Below are 21505 nucleotides of genomic sequence, written 5' to 3'. Positions count from 1 at the left end.
TCCAGTTCTTGGCGAGAGTTTAAACGATGCCTTGGAGTTAGGTTTAATTGGATTTATCTTTGTCTGCTATTCAAAAATGAAAACAACTGTGAACTAGTTAAAAATGAATCACACTGAATGAGTGTTAATTTTGTTCTTCTTGTTTGGAGTAAGTGGGAGTACCCACTGGGACTGCGTGAGTCCCCAGTCTGCCTTGTGAACCTTTAATGGGGCCTTTAATTTCAGGGCAGTCAGTCATTCTTGAGGGTGGGTATTTACAGACTTGGTTTCGTATACAAGCACAGTTAAACTGGCCTATTAGGGAGCCAGGACAGACCCACTGCCGTGGCATTGTTCTAGTGACACATGCATGGCATGTGGGAATAAAGAGAGCTGACACAAACTGAGGGAGTCCCCTTGCCTTGCAAAGACATTACCTTCCATGGGAATCCTTGCAGCCCTGACCTACTGACCCCACGATTACGGTCTCAGCTGACCAGAGAAGAGAGAAGGAGGGAGGGGAGTAGGAGGGGGATGGGAGTGAGGGGGGCACACAAAGAGCCTGGGTAAGTCAGCAGCTGGGGTTGTTTTCTTAGCTGGGGGCTGGGTGAAGCATTTTGGGTATTGATCAGATGGCGCAGAAGCAGCGAGATGGTGTTTCACACAGGAGTAGAGGGGCAATAGTGAGAGAGAGAGAGGGGGAGAGAGGGAGAAAGAACACAAGGCGGCCTGCTTCTGCCTGTCCTTGCTTCCCTTAGTGGAAAGAACTGTACATTGAGGCCAGCACATGAGCAGACCCGTAGATGGACAGACTCAGTGCCACTGAAAAACCAGGCTTTGTTTCCTGCCGCTAGCACAGCTCATCAGAGCCTTGTGACACAACCGTGAAGCTCTATATTGGGTTAAAGCTCTCCGTCTCTCGGAGTCGGCTTCCGCACTGTGCGTGTGTTTTCACTGAGGAGAGTCTCATGGTTAAACGTAGCCTAAGACTTGCCCCTGAATGCTGATTGAATGGTGGCCTATATAAGCATACAGAAGTCAAGACATTAGAAAGCTTTGTACACAATATTTTGGCAGGACAACACTCATTTTATGGGCTGATTCTGAGGATTTTGTAACGTGTTAAGATGACATATTTTGAGTGAGTTGGACACAAACAAATTACGGTTTCTGAAGCGCATATCATAGTGACAGCTTGAAGGCAGTTCACTACCGCATTGAAATCAGATAAACTACAGCGTTTTGAAGGAAGCTGTAGGATCTATATATAGCCTTATTATGTTCTGAAATTATATGATCCTCAACTTTTGGCCAGTGCATGCCTCAGTAAAATCCAATAACTTTTCCCACACCACATAAACAGTCTACTCTATATCCCTGGTTCTCACGCATGGACACCACCAAACCAAAACAAAACAAAAAACAGGGGAAGAGGTTAGTTTTGCCTGAGCCTGCTCGACCAGCTCTTCGTTCCAGGCATGAAACTTTGCTGCCGGCAGTCATCATGCAGCGGGAACTCTGGGAGGTGCCTCTGTCCCTCAGGCAAAGCTGCTCAAAACAACTTCGGGAACTGGGTTTGATCTCACTGCTCAAAAACTCCAGTGACTTGCTCGGCTAAATCAGCTGGTGCCGTTTTGTGCGGAAGAGGTCCAGCATTACCAGCAGCTCTTGCCAGGTACAGCCAGCCCTTCCCTCTTGGGGCGTCGCTCGCCTTTATACTCAAGTCTTACTATTGCCATCACTTATTCATGAACCCATCTATGAACCGGATCGCATATTCCTCCGGCTGTCTTTGAAAGCATGTGGAGACACTCTCAGTAAGTGGCACCTGGATCCATTACTGGTTTCTCTTCGAGGCAACTGATGTACAAAGGGGATTGGAAGCGGTACCGTAGGGTGGGGTAAGGCTGTTTGTGGGAGTGGGGGTGTGGTTGTCTTGGTTGGGACACGGATAAAAGCATTTTAAAGGGCATCATGTGGACGATAAGTGGATGTGACAACCATCTGCTTGGCCAGGGCCTGTCCTCTCTCTTCAGACCAAATCGCCCTCAGAGTTAAGATCATCCGAAACATGAAGATCGCTGAAAATCGATGTTCAGTACAGCTTATTAATAGCCCCTACCTCCGACCGCAGCCCCATCCTGAAACCCAACCCCTGACCCTTGCAGCTGAGAGGGGCACTCAGAGAGCACCGCAGGGAAGGCCTGTGTGCCGCTGCCCTGGCTCCTCCCTTCACAGCTGACTGGTCCAGATGCTCTCTCACATTAATAATGCAGGGCCTGCCTGCTGGGGAGTGACCTCACTGGCTTCTCCCCATAGTCCCCGTCCCTGTGTGGAGAGAGGGCAATGGTACCATGAGCCCCTTTAATAATGCTAAAACCAGTGCACACACAAAAGGTATTAAAAAAATTAATTAGTGTAAAACAACTGTGCATTAAGCCCATGTGAAATTCATTGCGGCAAGGAGAGAGCAGAAAGTGTTGTGAATTTATAACCTCATTTCAATTAGCAAGATCACCACTCTTAAGGCAAGAGGACTAGCAAAGATTTTAACAATTACCTACTTGCGAAATTCTTTTAAAGTACTGCATATTTCAACTTTAATGCATTGGTACTGGGGACAGTGGACCTGTGTAAGTGTGTTACACTGCCATGTCATTTTCTTTGATGGAAATACCGCCTACCATATAGAGTGCGGACTGCAGTGCTTCCTATCCAAAATGCGTTTGCTACTTACTTTGACTGACAAGACCTCTCCTCAGTAGAAGGCTAGACTGGAGTGCCTCTTCTATTCTCTTCTAGCCTGGGATTCACATTATCCCCAGTATTCGCATTGCAGTGCAAACAAGAGGTCCATTCGAATTCTGATGGTATATGTGAAAGCACTCTGTAGAAAGTGATGCCATGCGGATTTTTGCCAACTGCCTCTTAAGGTAGTCTGAGAGGGATTCCCCTGCTGTGCTCAGCAAAGGCTTGATGGATCTGATGTCACGTACACAGAAAAAAATCTGCTGATAAATAGCCTCTGCTCGCTTTATGTGTCACTATTTAAGTGTCAACTGAAAATAACTACTAGCTGGTTACCATGGAGACTAACAGCTCAATGAGCCAATGAGGACACCCTCACCCCTCATTGATATTTAGGCAGAGGACAAATATCAGAAAACAGCAGAAAACTGAGATTATTTCCACACTGGACAGATAGCAGTGCTGTATACTATACCATACTATGGACAGTATAACAAAGCTGTAGGTGGCAGAATGAGGGTTATGAGTACTGCAGGGTCATTGTGTTCACCTGTCAGATTTCACAGAAGTAACAAAAGCTATGGCGGTCTGCTTTGATATTACCTGCCACTTGGGTGATAAGTCATTCTTTATGGTCTCTTTGCTGTTTACACTACTGAGACAGAGCGACTGTGGTCCTTTTATTTCAGTTTGTATGTAGCCCTGTGTATGTGTGGAAACTTCTGCATTATGAACGACAGATGACCCTCCACAGTGCTGAAGAGGGAGTGAAATGGGTCTGAAAGCCCAGGAATAACAGCTGCGTCCAGCTCATTTGGACGACAAACTGTCCAGCGTGAATTCGGGTTCGAGTGAAAAACGGGGTTACGCGGGTCCTCGAATGAACCGCGCGTGCGCCGGGCAGCGCGGCACGCAGCAGCATGAAAGGGAGGGAACAGCTGCAAAGGAAACCTGCGGGTGCCAATCTGCCCGTCCCGTCATCAATCAAAACAGCTCCTGCAGGTTTGCGCGCACATCCTGGAACCGCACCTTGGCAGCGTTTGCCTCCGATGCCCACAGGTCACAAGGAACTTCCTAAAACTTTTGTCTGCGTTTCGGTGCAGCAAAGTGAATTTCTCCAGCAGGGGAGCAGTGGGGATAAAAGGCGGTCCTACCCCTCTGTGGTTTCGTGTGTGCCCTGGATACATTCACACATCTTTGCTGCCCCCCTTTGCTGTATCCAGACCACTGTGTGCCTTGAATATGAATCAAATGGCGGAGCGGACTGTCAGAGCCCTTTATAAGATTATTACAATGCCCAAATAGAATTCCCTCATCGTTTTTATCCCAGAATAAGAAATTGAAAAACATAAAAAGGGAGAAGCAGGGAAAAGAAAGATTTCATGCATTGGCACTTTACATATAAAAGGGGAAAGAGGATTGAATGTCGTGTTAGAATGCTTTGACTGTTAAAGGGGGCCTCTTCAGAGCAGAATCCATTACAGTATGTTAATCACATCTTGCTGATCTGAGAATTAGACCACTGCCTCTGAAGCCGGCTTCTTTGTCTGTCGTGTATAGTATTCATATCTTCTGCATTTCTTTTAAATACCTCTAATGGAAGGGAGGGGGCTCACAACCTGGGTTTTGCAGGCAAAGTCTAATCCGATCAAACGTAATCGTGTTCCCGGTGAAAAAGAAATCCCGGATTAATGGAATCGTTCTTTTCCTGCTCAGAGGCACAACAGTAAACTTATCACAGGGATTAAGAAGGGAGTGACGAATGCACTGTAAGAATGAAGGTTTTACATATTTATGTATGATTGTCAGTGTTCAACATTTTGCCTCTTTATAAGTAGCCCAGCCTCTTAGTGAGCTTACAGCAACTGCTATACAGTCAGTCATACCTACATAATGAGTGTTCTGGAATGCACTGTTGATTCCTTCACAGACAATGGAGCTCAAAATGCCAGAAAATTCCTGTTTAATTCATGCATTAGCAGCACAAGTGTACGCCTGCATATCTAATGCAAAGACTGTAACCCAGCGCCTTGCCTGGACATTATTGTAGTCTTTATTAGTGGCAGCAACATCAAGAGTTTATTTCCCAAGACATTGATTCATCAGGTGTGACCTCCAGCACAATAGCATGGAGTGAGAAGCTGTACAGCAGCACTTTCTTGTCCACTTGAACAACCCAGGCTTAGAAGGAGGCTGTGACACTGCCATTAGCCTCTGGAAACACAGGTGTTCAGCCATCTCCTTCCACATGTCCCTCACCCACAGGGCTGCGGGGCAGAATAGCTGACAGGCTATGTGATTCAGCCCGCCACAAGAAAACCGGAAGATCCAGTTCTGCCACTTCCTTGTTATTGTTGACAGGGTGCATTTGCATACAGGTTAACTTAGTTGTTCCATGTGAACGCTATTATATCTTAACAGGGTTTCCACACATATTTTTTCAGTGACAGGCCTCCGATCGTGTCACTGTTCTTTTGTGACTCAGATGCGTTTCAACCCATAACGACTTAAAGCAGGGCGAAAACAGGGCGTTGTGCAAACATACTGGCCATAGTCCGAATATGAATTCACTCATTTATAAGGGAGTAACAGGGTATGAAGCTATCTCTAATCAGAGGTGACATTTTTTAAGCTTAGCTTTTGGAAACCTCCATATCAGAATGTAACAGAACACCAGAAACTATTGAACTGCCGGAACTTGGGTATTAACAGCGGACGGGGTGGGAGCGAGGGAGGGAGTTAGAGAGGGAGGGAGAGAGAGAGATCAAAAACTAGAAGATCAAATGCGTCAGAGACTCAGGTGGAATGACAGCGCAGAACAGGCCTCGTCTCCCCAGCGAAATGGAGCCACACATCACCGGCTGATCCTCAATCCTGTAACCTTGTCATGCCAATAAATCTCACACTGAATCAGAATGTGAAAGACAAGAGATGTCAAACTCCCCTCTGATGTGGCTGTGAACCAATTCAGCAGTCTCCATCCTGAGTGGCCACATTAATCAAGATGGTGAAAAGTGCTGGGATCAATAACTGCTATGCTGATGCTCTTAATGGGGGGTTAATGGCCTCATCCACAGCCTCACCAGTTGTCAGTCTGTTATTGATAACCCAAAAGGAGTCAGGGGGACATGGATCAGCTTGTTATTGATGAAATTGTTGGGGTCACATGACCCAGGGCCTCCTATGTGGCACCAGGTGTGGCGTCAGGCTGTCCATCCACCCGAAACTATCGATGTCAAGTGCCTGTGTAGTCAGCTTTGAAAAGCTGCCGTGTTACAGTTCACTGTTCTGTTATGATGTATCTAGCTTTTGTGTATGTTGAACATTAGTAAAGCATCCAATGGAATGGACCATTAAAAAAGAGAGGCCCTTGGCAATGAATAGTGGAAGGGGATTGGAAAGTTAAGCTGGCTCTTTCAGGCTGGAGCCGATATTTCTCTTTTCTAAACACCACAGTATTTCCTAGTGCATAAAGGGCCCCTTTTTTGTTTGGTCCACTGACAATTGCACAATGCAGGTAGGGTTAACAAAGTTTGGATTCAGGGAAAGAATCCAAACGGCAAACTACAGCAGCAGTGCAAGAGAGAATGGTACAGGCTGCCATCTCTTTGCGGCCTGGCTTCCAGTGAAAGCCGTGAGCACTTGGAGTGAAAATGCCTCTCACCTCCTCTTTGTCACCTCATCCCTCATTCCCTTTATGTAGCAGAGACTTTCCCCATGCACGCTTCCCAGCTTCCTCACTCCCATCACTTTACTTCTATTCAGGGGCACACAAAGAGGGCTTTTGCACCTTCCAGGTTGCTACGATACAGCCATCACAACTTCAAATTTTTGTTCTTCTTCGGGGGGGACAGCAGTGCATGAAATAAAACAAGACCGAAAAACAGAAAACAGATAAATACTCATTTCACTAGAGACAAGGTGAATGAGCTGCTTGCTTGATTTAATTGGGCTGTTTGTTTATGCTGATTCCCTACCATCTTCACACATTAGAGAGCTCCTATTCAGAGGCATTGACCGAGACCACTTTCCTCGCTCCAAGTTTTTGTCTCTTCGTTAAGACACTTCGCCTGTAAAATTTGAATAGCTTCTTTCTCTCTTATAGATAAAACCCTGATAAAGTAGAATTGAGGTGAACATTGTGAATGACTGCTGTAACTGCTGGAGTAAATGAGATCATTGCTCTCATGATATTGCAAATCTAACCTTTCATGTGATCAGTTATGCTTTGTAACTAGATTGGATAAGCAGATCAATGCTTGCCCAGGGGGACTCACAAAGAGCATTTATACAAGCACCCCCTTAACATCTTTGAACCTCTTAATCCTCAAACCCCTTGGTTTTTATCTAGTTCAAGATTTGTCACACAGTACTTCCAATTGCAATGTTGTATTAACAGCAGTTTTGAGGATATTTTTAATCAGTGAGGAGTCACCTGGTCTGAGGGTGAGAGTGATTTTCTAATGAAGCACATTGCACCATCCCCACGTGAATACTCTGTCAGTAACCTTGGTGCTCTGGAATCACTTTTGCACTTGTAATTAAATTAAATTCACCACTTCACAATGGCTGTGATTGCTATTGCTGCCAAAGGAAGTAGCCGGTTAGATGTTTTTTGTTAATGGAAGTGTCCCCAAAGACCGCATATACTGATAGAAAGGAATGATCTCCTGAGAAAGAAATTATGTGAATCAACAATGACTTAGCTGTCAATCCAAGTATCCCCGTTAGATGGAAGGTTAAGGCAACTGCAGTGCTTGAGGGTAGAAGAGGGCTCTTGTTATAATTTTATGTAAGTCCTGATGACATAAATTGGTGTCAAATCACTCGCCTCAAGGTTTCCATCAGAATCTAAATGACGGTGGATATAAAATCTCAAGGATCATCAAAGCCCTTGGGAATCTGAGTTTCCTGTACTTGGATATAGGAAGCCTGAGACACTCACAATGCATTATGGTAACACCACAGACTGAAGGGAACTTCCTTCTTTTTTAGTGTTTTAGAAAGCTATCTATTGTCAGCCTAAGATAAACTGTGTAGCTCTGACTTCTTGTACAATGTGTACGGTGCCGCATGTCTGCCTGTGGAGGTCAGAGCTAGGTCTGTAATCAGGTGGGCTATTCTCATTGCTGGCCTGCCAGTCTTAGTTTAGGTTTTTACTCTACCAGTGACAACAGTGCTGAAGGACTGAGCCACATTTACTCTCTGCACGATCCCTGTCTGTGGCCACAATTCAACTGACCTTTTGTTCAACATCACAGCCAATAATAATAAAAGTCCATAATACAAGCTGCTTTAAGAGAGAGAACAGTGGTTTCTATTTCTCCACGTACTTTTACCATTTTCCTCCTTTTTAGCTACATCACAGAGAAGGCAGATGTGTTTATTAAAAATGTAGATTTTCTTATTTTTAATGCTGTATTGTGTTTCAGAAAGAAGTCTGACACAGATAACTTTTGAAATATTTAAATTTTCAAAAACATAGCGTTTTTCTTCCATCATGCATTGTTTGCTCCACAGTGTAATGCCTCTTTAACCTCGACATGAGTGACTCTTCAGCCCTTTGTAAGTTGCCAGGGGTATGCTGATTGGCTGCGATTCCATATCCTGGCTCCTTCTAAGCTCCTTGTTTGTCATTCCAGTTTGTCGCCCTAATGAGACACTTGAGTCTGTTTTACACAGCCATCTTATTCTGTTGCATTTTTCACCCTTTTTTCTCCCTTTATATCTTTTAATAACTATTTATATGCCTCTATCCCACCTCTCATCTCATCTCTCCTCTTTCCACTGATTGGTCCTTTCTCGCCTCCCTTTGTCTTTGTGTAAATGCTCCTCTCTCCCCACCAGCACCCCCCTCTCATTAGGCTCTGGATTTGCCTCTCTCCCCGTGTCTCCCTCTCCCTGCAGGCTGGTGTTGTGTGATACATATTAAAGAGCACCACTGGCAGACGCTGCCATCATGTGTGACCAATTAGAAGCATTCCTGTAAAGAGAGGGGAATGGTATCCAGGCACCGGGGCGTCACCCTTAATAGGGAAAGCGGCAAGAGGCCGGTGGCAGGGAGAGCTGCGGGGCCAGCGGTAAACTTGTGACTGAGCTAATGCACCGCACGAGGGGCAGGCTTCCTGGTGGCTGGCGGGAGCCGTTCATGTTTTCTGGAGCAGCGCTGTGCGACCTGAATGTTTCCCCACACTGCAGTCTGTAATCTGCATGGTGGGAAGTTGAGGCTGGGCTGGACTAAGCTCTCGCCTCTCCGGCTATAGTTACATCAGTCAATAACATCCGTTTCACAGGGGGTTTTATTTAGTTTGTGGAACCTCCCGCTGATGCACAGTGGCTGTCGCAAAGATGGAAATACACACACCCACACACACACACACAGACATTCGGGTCCAGAGCTGATTCGGTTCAGGATCTACAGCCAAGCCCTAAAGGAGTGTGATCAGAAGTGCATTGTTGCACACACAGATGCCAAAGCTTGTTGTTGTGTCTCTGCACACCCCCCCCCCCCCCCCAAAAAAAAGCTCCAGTTCCGTCACCTCCAGCTGTAGTGTTGTGAGCTGTGACAGACTGCCTGCAGCATTGTTCTCCTGTGTGCTTGGCAGCAAGCTAAATGAGCTATTGTCCCACCCTCAGTCTATTGCTTTCACAGCAGTGCTTAAATAGGCAGATTCCTTATGGGGACAGGGAACCAGTTATGACTGTGCAGGGTAATGGTGATCGGGCCCTGAAAGGTAAACTGATCACTTCAGAATGATGGAACCCTGATGCTGGGCCCATTTGTTGGGTCAAATTAGCACAACGATTCAGCGCAAAATATTCCGTCTACCCACACGGTGTCATTGGGTCCTCCCAAAAATTAGAGTCTGCACAATAAGAACAAAATGAAATTCCAGGAAAGACATTTTTTAAAATGAGTTCACAGTTGCTTCCTTTCATTTTTGAATAACAGACAAATACAGTTACCACTAATGCAAAGGTATTCTTCAATCTCAAATTCAAATACGTTTTTTTGTGTATTATGTTTTATCACACTGTGGCTAGTCTGTTCAAATATTTTCTTTATGGTATTTTTCAATTAGGGCCACCAACTCCTTCCTTATCTTCTGTCCAAATGTTTGTCTTCTTTTCACAAAATAAAGCTGAGTCAAACTAAGTAGTCAGCAAAGCGCATGTTTTAGGACAGTGCTGATGTGCATTATGCTGATGAGCTAGTGTTAACAACACCCACCTCCCCTCCCCAACCACCCGCCTCTTGCATCTAGTACACACATTATTGGCACCCCAGGTACCTATCATATATCTGATTGGTAGAGCCTGGGCAGAACATCTTTGTTCACTTCTAGCTGCCCTAGTACATTGACCCACCAGATCACAGTGACAGTCCTGTTAGGGGTCGGCTTGGTGCGTGGAAGCCCAGGCCCCCATAGGCCATTCTCAAACATAGGTCACCCCGTGCCGTCTCACTCAGCCCTGAATCATAGCCAGAATCCGCTCCATCTCACATGCTGCTACTGCTTGGATCTACCTTCTGTTGCTTTTTTTCCACATGCATTTTTCATTGAAGATGTAATTACTTGTGTTCTATGCTGGTTCAACATTTTTAACCGGAAAAGACTTACAAGTGGACCGTTTTAAGATCACTTGCTCATTTTTTCCTTCTAAAACAAAGCAAGCGGAAGTGTGCCTGGCATGTGGAAAGCGGGCTGCTCTCATCTTGATTTAGAAGTCGGAACGCACAGGCTTGTCTCCTTGCCTTGTTGAAACAGACTCAGTTCGTTCCTTGTCATTGCCACTTTGTTTCTGAAAGAGGCAGACGCTCCCCTTGTCGGGAAACCAAAGGCACGGGAAAATGCTTTTAAGCATCAGATGCTGCGGCGTGTGCATCATTTCCCGGAGCTTTGAGACAGGAGCGGGTGAAGCAGCTCTGTTTAACAGAGGGTGGTGCTGAAAAGCACTGCTGCAGCTGGTGAGAGTGGCACTCAGATGCGAGCGGAGCCATTAAGGGGCAGGGTTTTTTTTTTTTTTTTTTTTTACGAGATGTTTAATGGAAACAGTGTGGGATCCCCCAATGAGAACAGGCTGCCTGTGTTTACACCGTCTCCAATTGGCCTTTAAAAGTTGATTTCGGGCTGAATAATACAAGCGAGAAGGAATGTCTGGCGGCGTAGTTATCGCCGCGCTTGGCAGCCGGGCCCCTCCGCCACGTGAGTCAGGCTCATTTGCTGTTCGGAAAAACGACCCAGGAGCGGAACGGAGAGAGCGGAGGGAAAGGGTACGGCCTTTAATATGACCTTTCTCCCAGCGCACGCTGTCATTTTCATCCTGCGCTCGGTGCCCGGTGCGTGGGAGGCTGTCCGCGCGGTGTTTCTCATTATGGGTCGGCGCCGGAACTCTGCGGCCAGGGGCGGGGAGCCCAGCGCGCATCTGGACAACGCAGGCAGGCGCACACCCGGAGCGCGGCCGCACACGCCTCTGAGCGTCTGTCTGCGCCCATGCGCGCTCAGATCACGGCGCACTCCCGCGCATGCTAATGGGGCGCAGATTACCGCGAAAGTGTGCGTGCGAGGGAGCGGGGCGCCTGTCGAGGCGCGCGTGCTCGCACGCGTCCTCTGGGGCGTCTGCGTCAGTCAGCTGCGCCCCGGCACATTCAGTACCGGCTCGTCTTTTGTTATGTGCAAATCCCAGCTGCCCGTGACAAAGGGGCATGGGGTCATGTGACGGTGGAGACTGGGCAGGGCATTGTCAGCGTGCATTCAGTCCCCAGCCAGAAATGTGGTCCCAGTATCACCGAGAGCCAAAGGCGCTGTTTAGAAGAACTGGCAAGAACTGAGAGGCACTTATCTGCGAAAGCTACGCTGTGCGTGCAGATCAGCAGAGCCAACAGGCTCTCTGATAAAATGTACATGAACGATATAAGCAGTGTGAATGTAACAGAGGAGTGCTGATCACTGATGGTCTGTGTGTGTTCATGTGTATGTGCCCACAGGTTCCTCGTACTATGACAACGTCCGGCCCCTGGCCTACCCTGACTCAGATGCCGTGCTCATCTGCTTCGACATCAGCCGCCCTGAGACACTGGACAGCGTGCTCAAGAAGGTCAGTCTTTTTTTTTGTCTTTTTCTTTTTTACACTGCACTCACAGTAACTGCAAATGTACTCTACTACCACTGCCACTACATCTACTCACTACAGCTGCTTAGCATTAGCCATTGCTAGAGATGCACCATTTCTCAGTATGATGCACACTCAGTGCTTCGAGATTGGTTGCACAAATGCAGTCTACTTAGACATGCTATCTTACACTCACGGTTTTCCCTCAGTGCTCATACATACCTCGCATGGCACATGTGAGTGCACTGAAATGCCAGGGTAGTACTTCCAAGGTCAGTGATCACAAATATGACCCAGCGCTCCATCCTTATTACTGCGGTGTGAAGGTGTCCATCAGTGACGTATCAACAGCCTCTCCTACAATAGCTTGCTGGAGCTGGTGCTAGCAGATACAAAGGCATGTTTTTCTCCATGTAAACCCGACAGAAACACAGATAGCATTGTTGGAGCCATGCATACAAGTGAATAATAGGAGGTTCTCTGGTATCTTTTGCTGTCATAAGCACTTCCTCTCAAAGATCACCAACTGAAACACCCCTATTGCTGGTTGTGCATCGTTGAAGTTTTGCATGAAAGAACACTGTCAGGGTATTACTGTTAAAGCACCTTGTCATATCCAAAGAATGGAGAACAAATGATTATCTCTCACATGTAAATAAGACTTGTGTGTTGATTGTAGGCTTTCAAGATAAGCGGTCATTTTAGTTGATAATACTGTATGTAAAAACGGTTATGAGTTGAGTAAGTGAGGCTTATACTGATGTGTGGTCTCAGCATAATGGCTAGCAGTGTGACTGTAGCAGTGCACAAAGTGCTGTGCATTTTTACCAGCGTTACATCAGTACACAGGTTTCATTGGACAGATTCCTGAGATCAGCACTGCTTTCCACCAAGGCAACATTGGGGATATGTATATTTTTATATTAATGTTGACCAATACCATTTTCTGGGCATTTTTGTGCACAAAGACCAAACTGTTCTTGGTGTCCAGTCTTATTCTTGAGAGAACAGGTTGAGGCATTTTGGCAGATTATTTCTGCTTATGTATTATCGCCTGCATTATGTAATGGAATCAATACCACACAGGTTGTATGGGGCTCAGTTCCCTGCTGAGACTAGATAAGAAACCAGCTGAAATCAGTGGGTTAAAGGAATCAATACACACTCTACCGCTTGAGTGCTGCATCTCTGTATGAAAAGATCATCTCTGTACAGAATTATCCACTTTCATCTGGGGTTTGTTCAGTGTTCAAGTATGGGTTTAAAAATTCTATAATAAACCCCCATGCTAAAGTAAACTTAACTGCTGAACTTCAGGTTCTGCTGGGCTTTTCTGTTTTCTACCACATTAAAAAAGCAAACTGTTCACAATCAAAGGTGTATGGACGCTTTCCTTCATCTGAACACTCTCAGACATTGTTGGACTTTGGCTGGAGTGACTCACTGTGCCAAAAATGTATATATAGTCATGTCTCTTTCTGACAATGGCCCAGGTTGCTCCAAGGATGCTTGACCTCTGAACTTTTTTATGAAAGGGTCAGAACTAAGGAATGAGGGGTCTTAGAGGGGAGGGGCAGCATTAGTGACGGCAAATTAACCACGCTAGCCTGGTTAAACAAGAGCTGTTGTTCCTGCATTAGAACGTAGAACTGGGGGCGGAGGGTGGGCCAATGAGGGAGCCTTGTGAGAAAAACAGGCCTTCTGGGGTCCCTCTAGTTTAGCTTCTTTTTGAATTTTCAGAAAAGTTTAATATCACAGTATAATATCAGACCTACCCCAGCAGGACACACATGGCTGGCAGTGAGGAGTTTGGCTGGGCATTTTTATTTGCTAATAAACTCTTGTGTGGCATTGAAACCAAAACAACCTATGCTGGTAAGATAGTAATACCTGCTTCTTCTGACTGTTGGATTTTGAGGGAGCATATTTGAAAGCAAAGAATGAAGAATGTATTTAAAGCTTTTGTGTGTTACTTAACTCTGTGCAGGTATATCAGTGTGTGGGTGTTCCCAGCACACAGCCTACATACTGCTGTCCTGCAGATGCCCCATCTCAGTCTCGCCCTAGCACTATGCAGGCCCTCTTTGCCTCGTGGTCTCACATCTTGAAGCCATTGGCTTTGCTCCTTTCTGTGGCATCACTTTGAAGTGTGAAATAAATTCCCACCACCACAGTGGTGACGTGGTAAGCGGTCAGTGGGGCTGTTTTTATGCTCCCCGCACGCTTTGTAGATCTAACCCCGGCGACTCCTTCGCATGTCAGTCTTCCCTCTCTGCTCACGTCAACAGGCCGCCCCCCCCCCCCCCTCAGAAGTAGCTGCTGCTTGCGTGAACTCCTCAGCGGGGTGTACAGAAGAGAGGTCCCGTGACCTTTGAACCTTGGCCAGTGCTCGCTAATCTCCTGTCAACAGCTCCGGGCATGGAAATTGCCAATTTCACAATCGGCTCTCCAAATTAGGCTCTTGATCTCCATGACCCATTCTACCACAAAGGTCATCAGCTGACATTGGGGTGGGGCCTTCCACACTGTTGAGCTCTGGAGGCTGTGCAGGGGGAAGAGGAGGGGCAGATGCCATTGCATGCAGTCTTCTGGAGGGTACTGACAGCGATATTTCATTTTAATGTGTTTAGGTGGGGGGAGTGGGGGACGACATGTACGTAGGTACATTAGAAACATAATGTATTGTTACTCTCATATTCAAATGAATTGTTTTTTTTTGCCAGCTTAGGTTTCCAATTTCTCTGCTGTTAAATGGTCCTTGACGTAAAATCATAGAAGGATTTGTGCCAGGGTGGACAATATTGGACCATTGCATAAGCTTCTGTTTTTAATGTTCTTTAACATGACACCCTTCCTCTATGCTGCTGTCTTCCCTGCTCTGGCTTGCTGGTAGGACCTGCCTGTGGTATTGAGTTACTGCTGGAGGAAACTGAGGCTTTAGTCAAATGTAGCAGATCTGGAGCTGCAGAGACGCCCTGCCCTCGGGCCAAAGCATGAAACCTAACTGGAGAACGTCTAATGCTTCATCCTGTCTCTTTTTGTAATCTTTGTTATCATTGCTAACGGAGGAAAGACTAACACACGAACCGAAGTGTCAGTTTGCCTCCTCTTATGTAATGAGAATCTTGAGTGTGTGAGACAGTTGCTCACCAGGGGACTGGGAGTGGTGGGTTATTATGTAACCAGTTACCTAAGCAGAGGCAGAAGAGACAGCTCTGGATCTGACAAGGGGGTGACTGACAGCTCATGTTGACGGAGCGGGATTTTCAAACTCTCACCTGGGGCTTTTTATTGGCATTCCCCTCAGGAATGACACTCCTGCCGTGTGGCTCTTTCAGTGTGTTAGGATGAGTGACTCTGAGGCATCAACAGATGATGCCTCTGTTGGCTTTTTGGCACACTCGACACACATCACCTGGTCTCTGCAAGGGGGGCTTTCAGTTGCATGGGTATTGTTGAAGTACAGTAGACATGTGTCATAGGATATGTCTCAGAAAAGGACACATTGTAAGGTTTGGAGATATTGTATGAGGGATTCCGATGGAACGAATGCTGCCTAGCCAACTCCTGCAGGCCTAGGACTGAAGGGCACCTTAGACTAATTCTGAGCAGTAAGCATAACTACAGACAAGATTCTGGTAAGTGCTGTTATTACAGTAAAGTGAGTTCATCATCAGAGGAAAATAGTTCATTATAGGTTTGCATGTAACAAAACCAGATGAAAAGACCAAGTTTTTTAACCTCTTCTCTGTGGAGAGTTGAAAATGTCATGGACAGTCTATTCTTAGGTGGAACATATATAGGCTCTTACCAGTGTTCCTTGGAATTGTGACCCTACTAATACTCATTGTTGAGCTGCCCCTTGACCTGAAGGTCAAACAGCAGATACTGCTGCTAGACCGTGGGCAAATCAAAACAAATTGCACTGGGTCACTGACATTCAACATCATGGCCTATTAATACTGTAATTTTGTATTAATGTTTTTTTTCTACAGCTGAATGATGCAGTATGCTTATATTTGCAAATAAGTAAGCTACATTACATTACATTACATGCATTTAGCAGACTTATCCAGAGCGACTTCCATCACAATAAGTGTATCCATTCAATTTAAAGTGGCATAATGCGCAGTTTGTTGCAGTCACATAAATGTAGAATAATGCGCCTTTGTTGTTTAGTTGAATATTGCACATCAGTTCAGTAATTCTGACTGATGCTTTGTGCATTTTCAATTGAAACTCCACACCTACTGTGATGACTGTGCTGTGCTTGCCTTCACTCTGGTCTTTGTGACCGCCCATGATGGGCCTCGTTCATTATTTCCTTAATAGCCGTCTTTATCCTGGACAACTCAGTCCGCACAATGACAACACAATGAAAACAAGTGTTCTTTTTCACAAGAACAGTCCTCTTGTGTTCATGTTAGATAGACATGTACTGTGGGGTGATGGCCCCTACTGTAAGAACGATAGTGCAACATTATAAAGGCTGAACTATTCATGCCCTTGTTCTCCACCTTTATGTCCAGCCCAGCACACTCCCATTCCAGCATCCCTCTTGCTGTATGACTGTGTATTGTTCCCCAGATGTGGTCAGTGTATCTGTGCATTCACTGGGTCCATTTTTCCCTCTCTGTTTGTCTGTGCTGGTGTTTCTCTGTGACTGCAGTGGCAGGGCGAGACTCAGGAGTTTTGCCCCAACGCCAAAGTCGTCCTGGTGGGCTGCAAGCTGGACATGCGAACAGACCTGAACACGTTAAGGGAGCTCTCAAAGCAGAGGCTCATCCCTGTCACTCATGAGCAGGTGAGACCTCCCTTCTCCATTAAATAACTCTAGAGACATTTTGTTATGCTGTCAGGAAATCTATAATTAACAAATGCATTTATAACACAAAAGTGTCTGAATTTCCTGAGAACTGCTTGTGAGTTCTTGTTGGTCACCTGCACGCAGACTGAGGTAAGGATAAGACATTGGCTTTGGAGGTTGAATTTGGGATAATTCTCATGATAAACGTCAAAAATACTTAATTCATTCTCATGCAAGTGAGGAATGTCTGGATTTTCTTTGTGGTGTGAGCATGTTTGCCCTTTTTATTATTCTTTTGGGTTTTTGCTGCCATTCTGAAGTATGACGTCTTTGCCAAAATCAATGCAAAATTATCTAATGACAGCAGCTCAAGCTTAATTCAGTACAGGACATGTGGACAGTTTGCCTGAGAGTGGGAGACCCAGGGCAGATTTTGGGATGGGTGAACTCCTCGTCCCTCCCCTGTCAAGCTGTGTTTATTGGTTTGTCGGAGAAAACTCTGTACATTGGGACTGCCTCAGGATAAGACAGACAGGTTAGGTCAGAGAAGGCAGGTGACACAGAAGCCTGGAAGCTTGTTTCCAGCGAAGAGAGATGACGCAGCAGCTTTATACACTACTTCCCCTGTACAGTGCTGTTTGCGACTGCAGTCAAATAAAACTCCACCAGACAGGGCGAAAGCAGGCCATATTACACTATTTAATCTCTTCTGGTTTCTTCACTGCTATACTGCAACTGCACTGTAATTCCATACACTGCATCCACTCCACAGAGTCCTTTTGGAGGGACCAAGCACCGAGCTACAATTATTGCGCTCTGATTGTTTCACATCTGTGGAGGCAAAATTGGCAAAGTGTCTCCTTTCTCCAGTCACCAGGAAATATGTAAAACTCACAATGTTGCAGTGCCGTTGTGGCAATGCTACTATTGCGACTTCTCAGCAGCGTTATAAGAAAGTTGTGTCTTTTTAGGCTGGCCACTGTGCATATTCAGCATGCTCACCTAAGTTCATTTGACACCTTATCATTATTGCACTGACAGCATCCACCCTAGCCAGGATTTGCTCCTGAAGAATGTGCCATTCTTTTAAATATCAAAGAATTTGGGAGTTTTGAAAAAAGAGAACAAAGGGAAAAAATAAGGACTATGATGCACAGAGGGACATTTTAATTATTTATTTCAATGCCCCTTCTCTGCAGAAGAAGCAACCGTACTCTAAATCTGTGAATTTTAATGGCCTGTTTTCATGGTAATTCTGTGTCCTGTCTGACACTGATTTCAACACCAAGTCAATCGGCTTTTTTTCCTATAAAAAGCCTGGAGAACAAAGGGACTTCTGCACACCAGTCAGCAGGCTGGGTTATATGGGGGAAATGTTAGCAGCAAACCTGAAGCAGAAAGTGAGATAATAGAATAAAAGGGTTTATTCAAACTTAACTAAATTAAGTGCCTGGAAGTGCTGCAGGAGGAGCTTGGAAAATTGGGGTAGCCAATCCTAGAAAGCCAGTTCACTTTAATTTCCCTCCAGTTTTGGCACGCTTTTTTGTAGTTCACCTCCACAGTCAACGCTTGCACAGGAAACCCTGTTCTCTTCAATGAAGTCCTGCAAGCAGCATAATCTTATGTAAATCAAATGCAAGCAATTTATTACTTCCAACTGAGGTGAAATTCAATTCCTGTGGAATGCAGAGGTCACAAGGATAAACCCATGATGAACTCCAGATGATTTGCCATCATTGGCTTGAAGTCTTCATGAACAAATACTTCAGTGTTCCCCCCTCAAAAGGGACACGTGTCTGCAGCATATATCATATTGGAAGGCACGATATATCTACATCAGCATTTTCACATGACATCTTTTCTGAAAGGTCAATCACAGCCCAGGCTGCAAAAGAGAAGTGCCCATCATGCACCACTAGTGTGAGTCCACATTAGGGTGACCCCATGGCCCTGAATTCCAAGGATAGATGAGGATTTGTGTCTTAACCCCTCAAACCAAATCTTTAAGATCAAAATGTAATGTTTTCTCTTAATTACATTTCCAGAATATGTGATTACTCTCCCAGTGAAATCAGTGACAGTACGCAGGTATTCATTACATGTAGTCTGCTCAGGGGCAGCTTTGTGTGAAGCTGATCGATCAGTGCCACCCTTTTGAAGGCGAGACGCATGCCATGATTTCCTGACGGAATCAGTCCTTGTGAAGGTGTAGCTAATTTGTACATTTTGTTCATTTCACGCGAGGCAATTTGGCCAGTCCAAAAGAGGTGCACCATTCTGATGCCCAAGGGCTGTTGGCTCTCTCGCTCAATCATCCCTCCACATCCCTGCTCCCAGTTGCAAAAGAGCCTGAGACCATGAGAGAAACTCTGCCCTCTCCTTTAAGTTACACTTACACTCATTCATTGCTCATGTAAGGGCATTTGTTAATGGCATCCTGCTGATCGACATTCCTCCAAGGAGGTTTAGTTCTATCATTCATTGAGAAGAGACACATATTTCCTATCTCAGAAACAGGGACAGATCAGGTCTTTAACTGAAACATAAAGCTGAGTTCCTGGCAGTACAAAGTAACCCTTAATGATAGAAAGAGTTACAGCAGTTTTTCTGTTGTAGATCAGCTCTGAATATTTCATAACAGTGCATGGGATTCTGTTGTCTTCTTCCAACAGACACGGGTTAATTTTCTACTTCATTTTATTGAGAAATTAAACATACTGGATTTAATGGTTTTGCGTATAAGGATGTCAACATATTTATTGCTAGCTATAACATCATAATGATGTGTTTTGTAATAATGATTATTGGGGAAGTAGTTCGTTAGTATGTTACTGGGTTTATGATTAGTAGTTGTACTGGTGGTGATTTGTTCCCCAGAGAGAAGTATCTGAATTGCACCACAGAAAATCTTGCTGCGCAAATGAGAAAAACATAAGCACTTTCAATAAAAAAGTGCTGCACTTTTATTTAAGACTGCAAGTTAAAAACTTGAAGCACCCAGATAAAAAGCATTTTAGAAACAACATTCATGAAAGGCGCACACTCAAGAGTTTATATAAAAAGCTGAGACTTAAAGATTCAAGCCTCTCTGCATACTGCATTCATCAATGAAGGATGTGATTTTTTTGGGCAATCTTTATGGCACCCATAAATCCATTATACGTTGAAATATTAATGTGATTGATTTTGGCAATCTTTTTATGCCAGTAGTATATCCATTATAAATGAATGTATTCATTTTACCGATGTGTCCTGATAATGATATGTGTGTCTGAACCGATATTTGTAAAAGCATTTGAATTAATATTAAAAAAGAAATGTTCGAGGTGGTGGAGATGATGAAGAGCAGGACCAGACGGTGGAAAGATGTTAACACCCCTCCCCCTCTGCCCCCCCTCCTCTGTTTCAGGGCACCACGCTGGCCCGGCAAATAGGGGCGGTGGCCTATGCAGAGTGCACCTCCAAGATGTCGGAGAACAGCGTGCGGGATGTCTTCCACGTCACCACGCTGGCGTCGGTCACGCGTTTGCACAATCCCCAGCTGAAGCGCAGTAACTCGCGGCGAGGCCTGAAGCGAGTCTCCCAGCAGCCGGGCCGGACTGAGCTCCTGGACAATCCTCCAGCCATGAGGAAGGACCGAGCCAAGAGCTGCATGCTCATGTAGAGCGCCCCCGCCAGACTGAACCAGAGAAATATATCTACAGATTAAAAAAAAAAGAAATATTACAAATGAACTTTATTTATTGTTTTAATCGTTCTTTTTTTTCTTTGCACTGTTGAGGAGAACCTGGAAAGATAAGGAATAGGATGCTCTGGAGATTTTTTTTGCAGCTTTTTCCGTTGTCATTTTACTTTCTTTGGGAGGGTATAGACAGGGTGACAGCAAACCCACAGAACCTAGAGGGCAATATTTACATGAGACTGATTGTCTTGGGAACATATTAACTGTCACTATGCTTTGCCATCAGTCATGGCTACGCTAGCCAGCTGATAATGTGCTAAAATTTTAAGCATGGAAAGGGAGAAAATGAGAGAGGATGAATTTTGATGAGAAAGATACCAGACACTAATGGATAACTTGAAGAAGAAAGGAGGAGTGGAGGTGGTTTTGTGGTGGGACATTTCCTTCTCTGGTAACCTCCTGGAGCCACAGCTGCAGCCTTACATGTCACTTCCTTTCCTGAGAAGCCATTTCCTGTGTAGAATTCATAAACGAAAAAATAAAGGCACAGCTGGGTTAAGGATCAGGAAACAAGGATTGCGCCTAGAATAATGGGAGAGACAAAACTGTGAAAGTCTGAAATAGTCTTAGACAATGACTTAAAAAAATGTTTTGTTCTGTTTTTGTTGAGTTTCGGACATTGGAGGATATGACATCGGTCAACGTCTCACTAATTCTCTAAACCACAAGTGCTTTCAAGATGAAGTCACTTTATAAATATATATATTCAATTGTTTTTATTATTTATCACCATTTTGTTTTTGATTTTTTTTTTCATATTGATGTTCACTTTAAACTTGATTCGCTAAAATTGTTGTTGTTCTGATTTTGAAGATGTTTTAGAGACAAGAATTTTAAAGTGATAGGGCTGTTTTGCAGTATTTTTGCTGTATCTGTGTGATGCTGAAATAAAACAACTTGCTCTGCTACAGGGAAAAGGGAATTTATTTCATGTTTGTGTTTTGTTGTACAGGAAATTACTGACGTTGAATACAATGTCTTCCTGATTCCTGTCCATCTGCAAGGTTAGCAGTGTAATTCAGCCTACTTAATGTAATTTCACATAATTGTGGTGATGGAATCAATGCACTAGTTCTTCCCCATTCAGATAGACATTTTAGAGAGCTGGAGACCTG

The 21505-nt window shown here is 44.9% G+C and overlaps 1 protein-coding gene across 1 annotated transcript in view; it reads left to right on the top strand.

Annotated features, from left to right (window-relative positions):
- Positions 1–21111, top strand: part of LOC118786749 (rho-related GTP-binding protein RhoN-like) — a 29195-nt gene extending 8084 nt beyond the window's left edge. Inside the window, exons 3-5 of the mRNA XM_036542050.1 lie at positions 11717–11826; positions 16511–16645; positions 20058–21111. Coding sequence (XP_036397943.1) covers positions 11717–11826; positions 16511–16645; positions 20058–20312 — 500 coding nt within the window. The 3' untranslated portion in view covers positions 20313–21111. The remainder of the gene's footprint in view (positions 1–11716; positions 11827–16510; positions 16646–20057) is intronic.
- Positions 21112–21505: the final 394 nt, after the last annotated feature.

Source organism: Megalops cyprinoides, chromosome 1 (assembly GCF_013368585.1).
Source record: "Megalops cyprinoides isolate fMegCyp1 chromosome 1, fMegCyp1.pri, whole genome shotgun sequence".
NCBI classification, from domain to species: Eukaryota; Metazoa; Chordata; class Actinopteri; order Elopiformes; family Megalopidae; genus Megalops; species Megalops cyprinoides.
The sequence above is the reverse complement of the archived record's forward strand: the minus strand, read 5'-3'. Positions and strand labels throughout refer to the sequence as shown.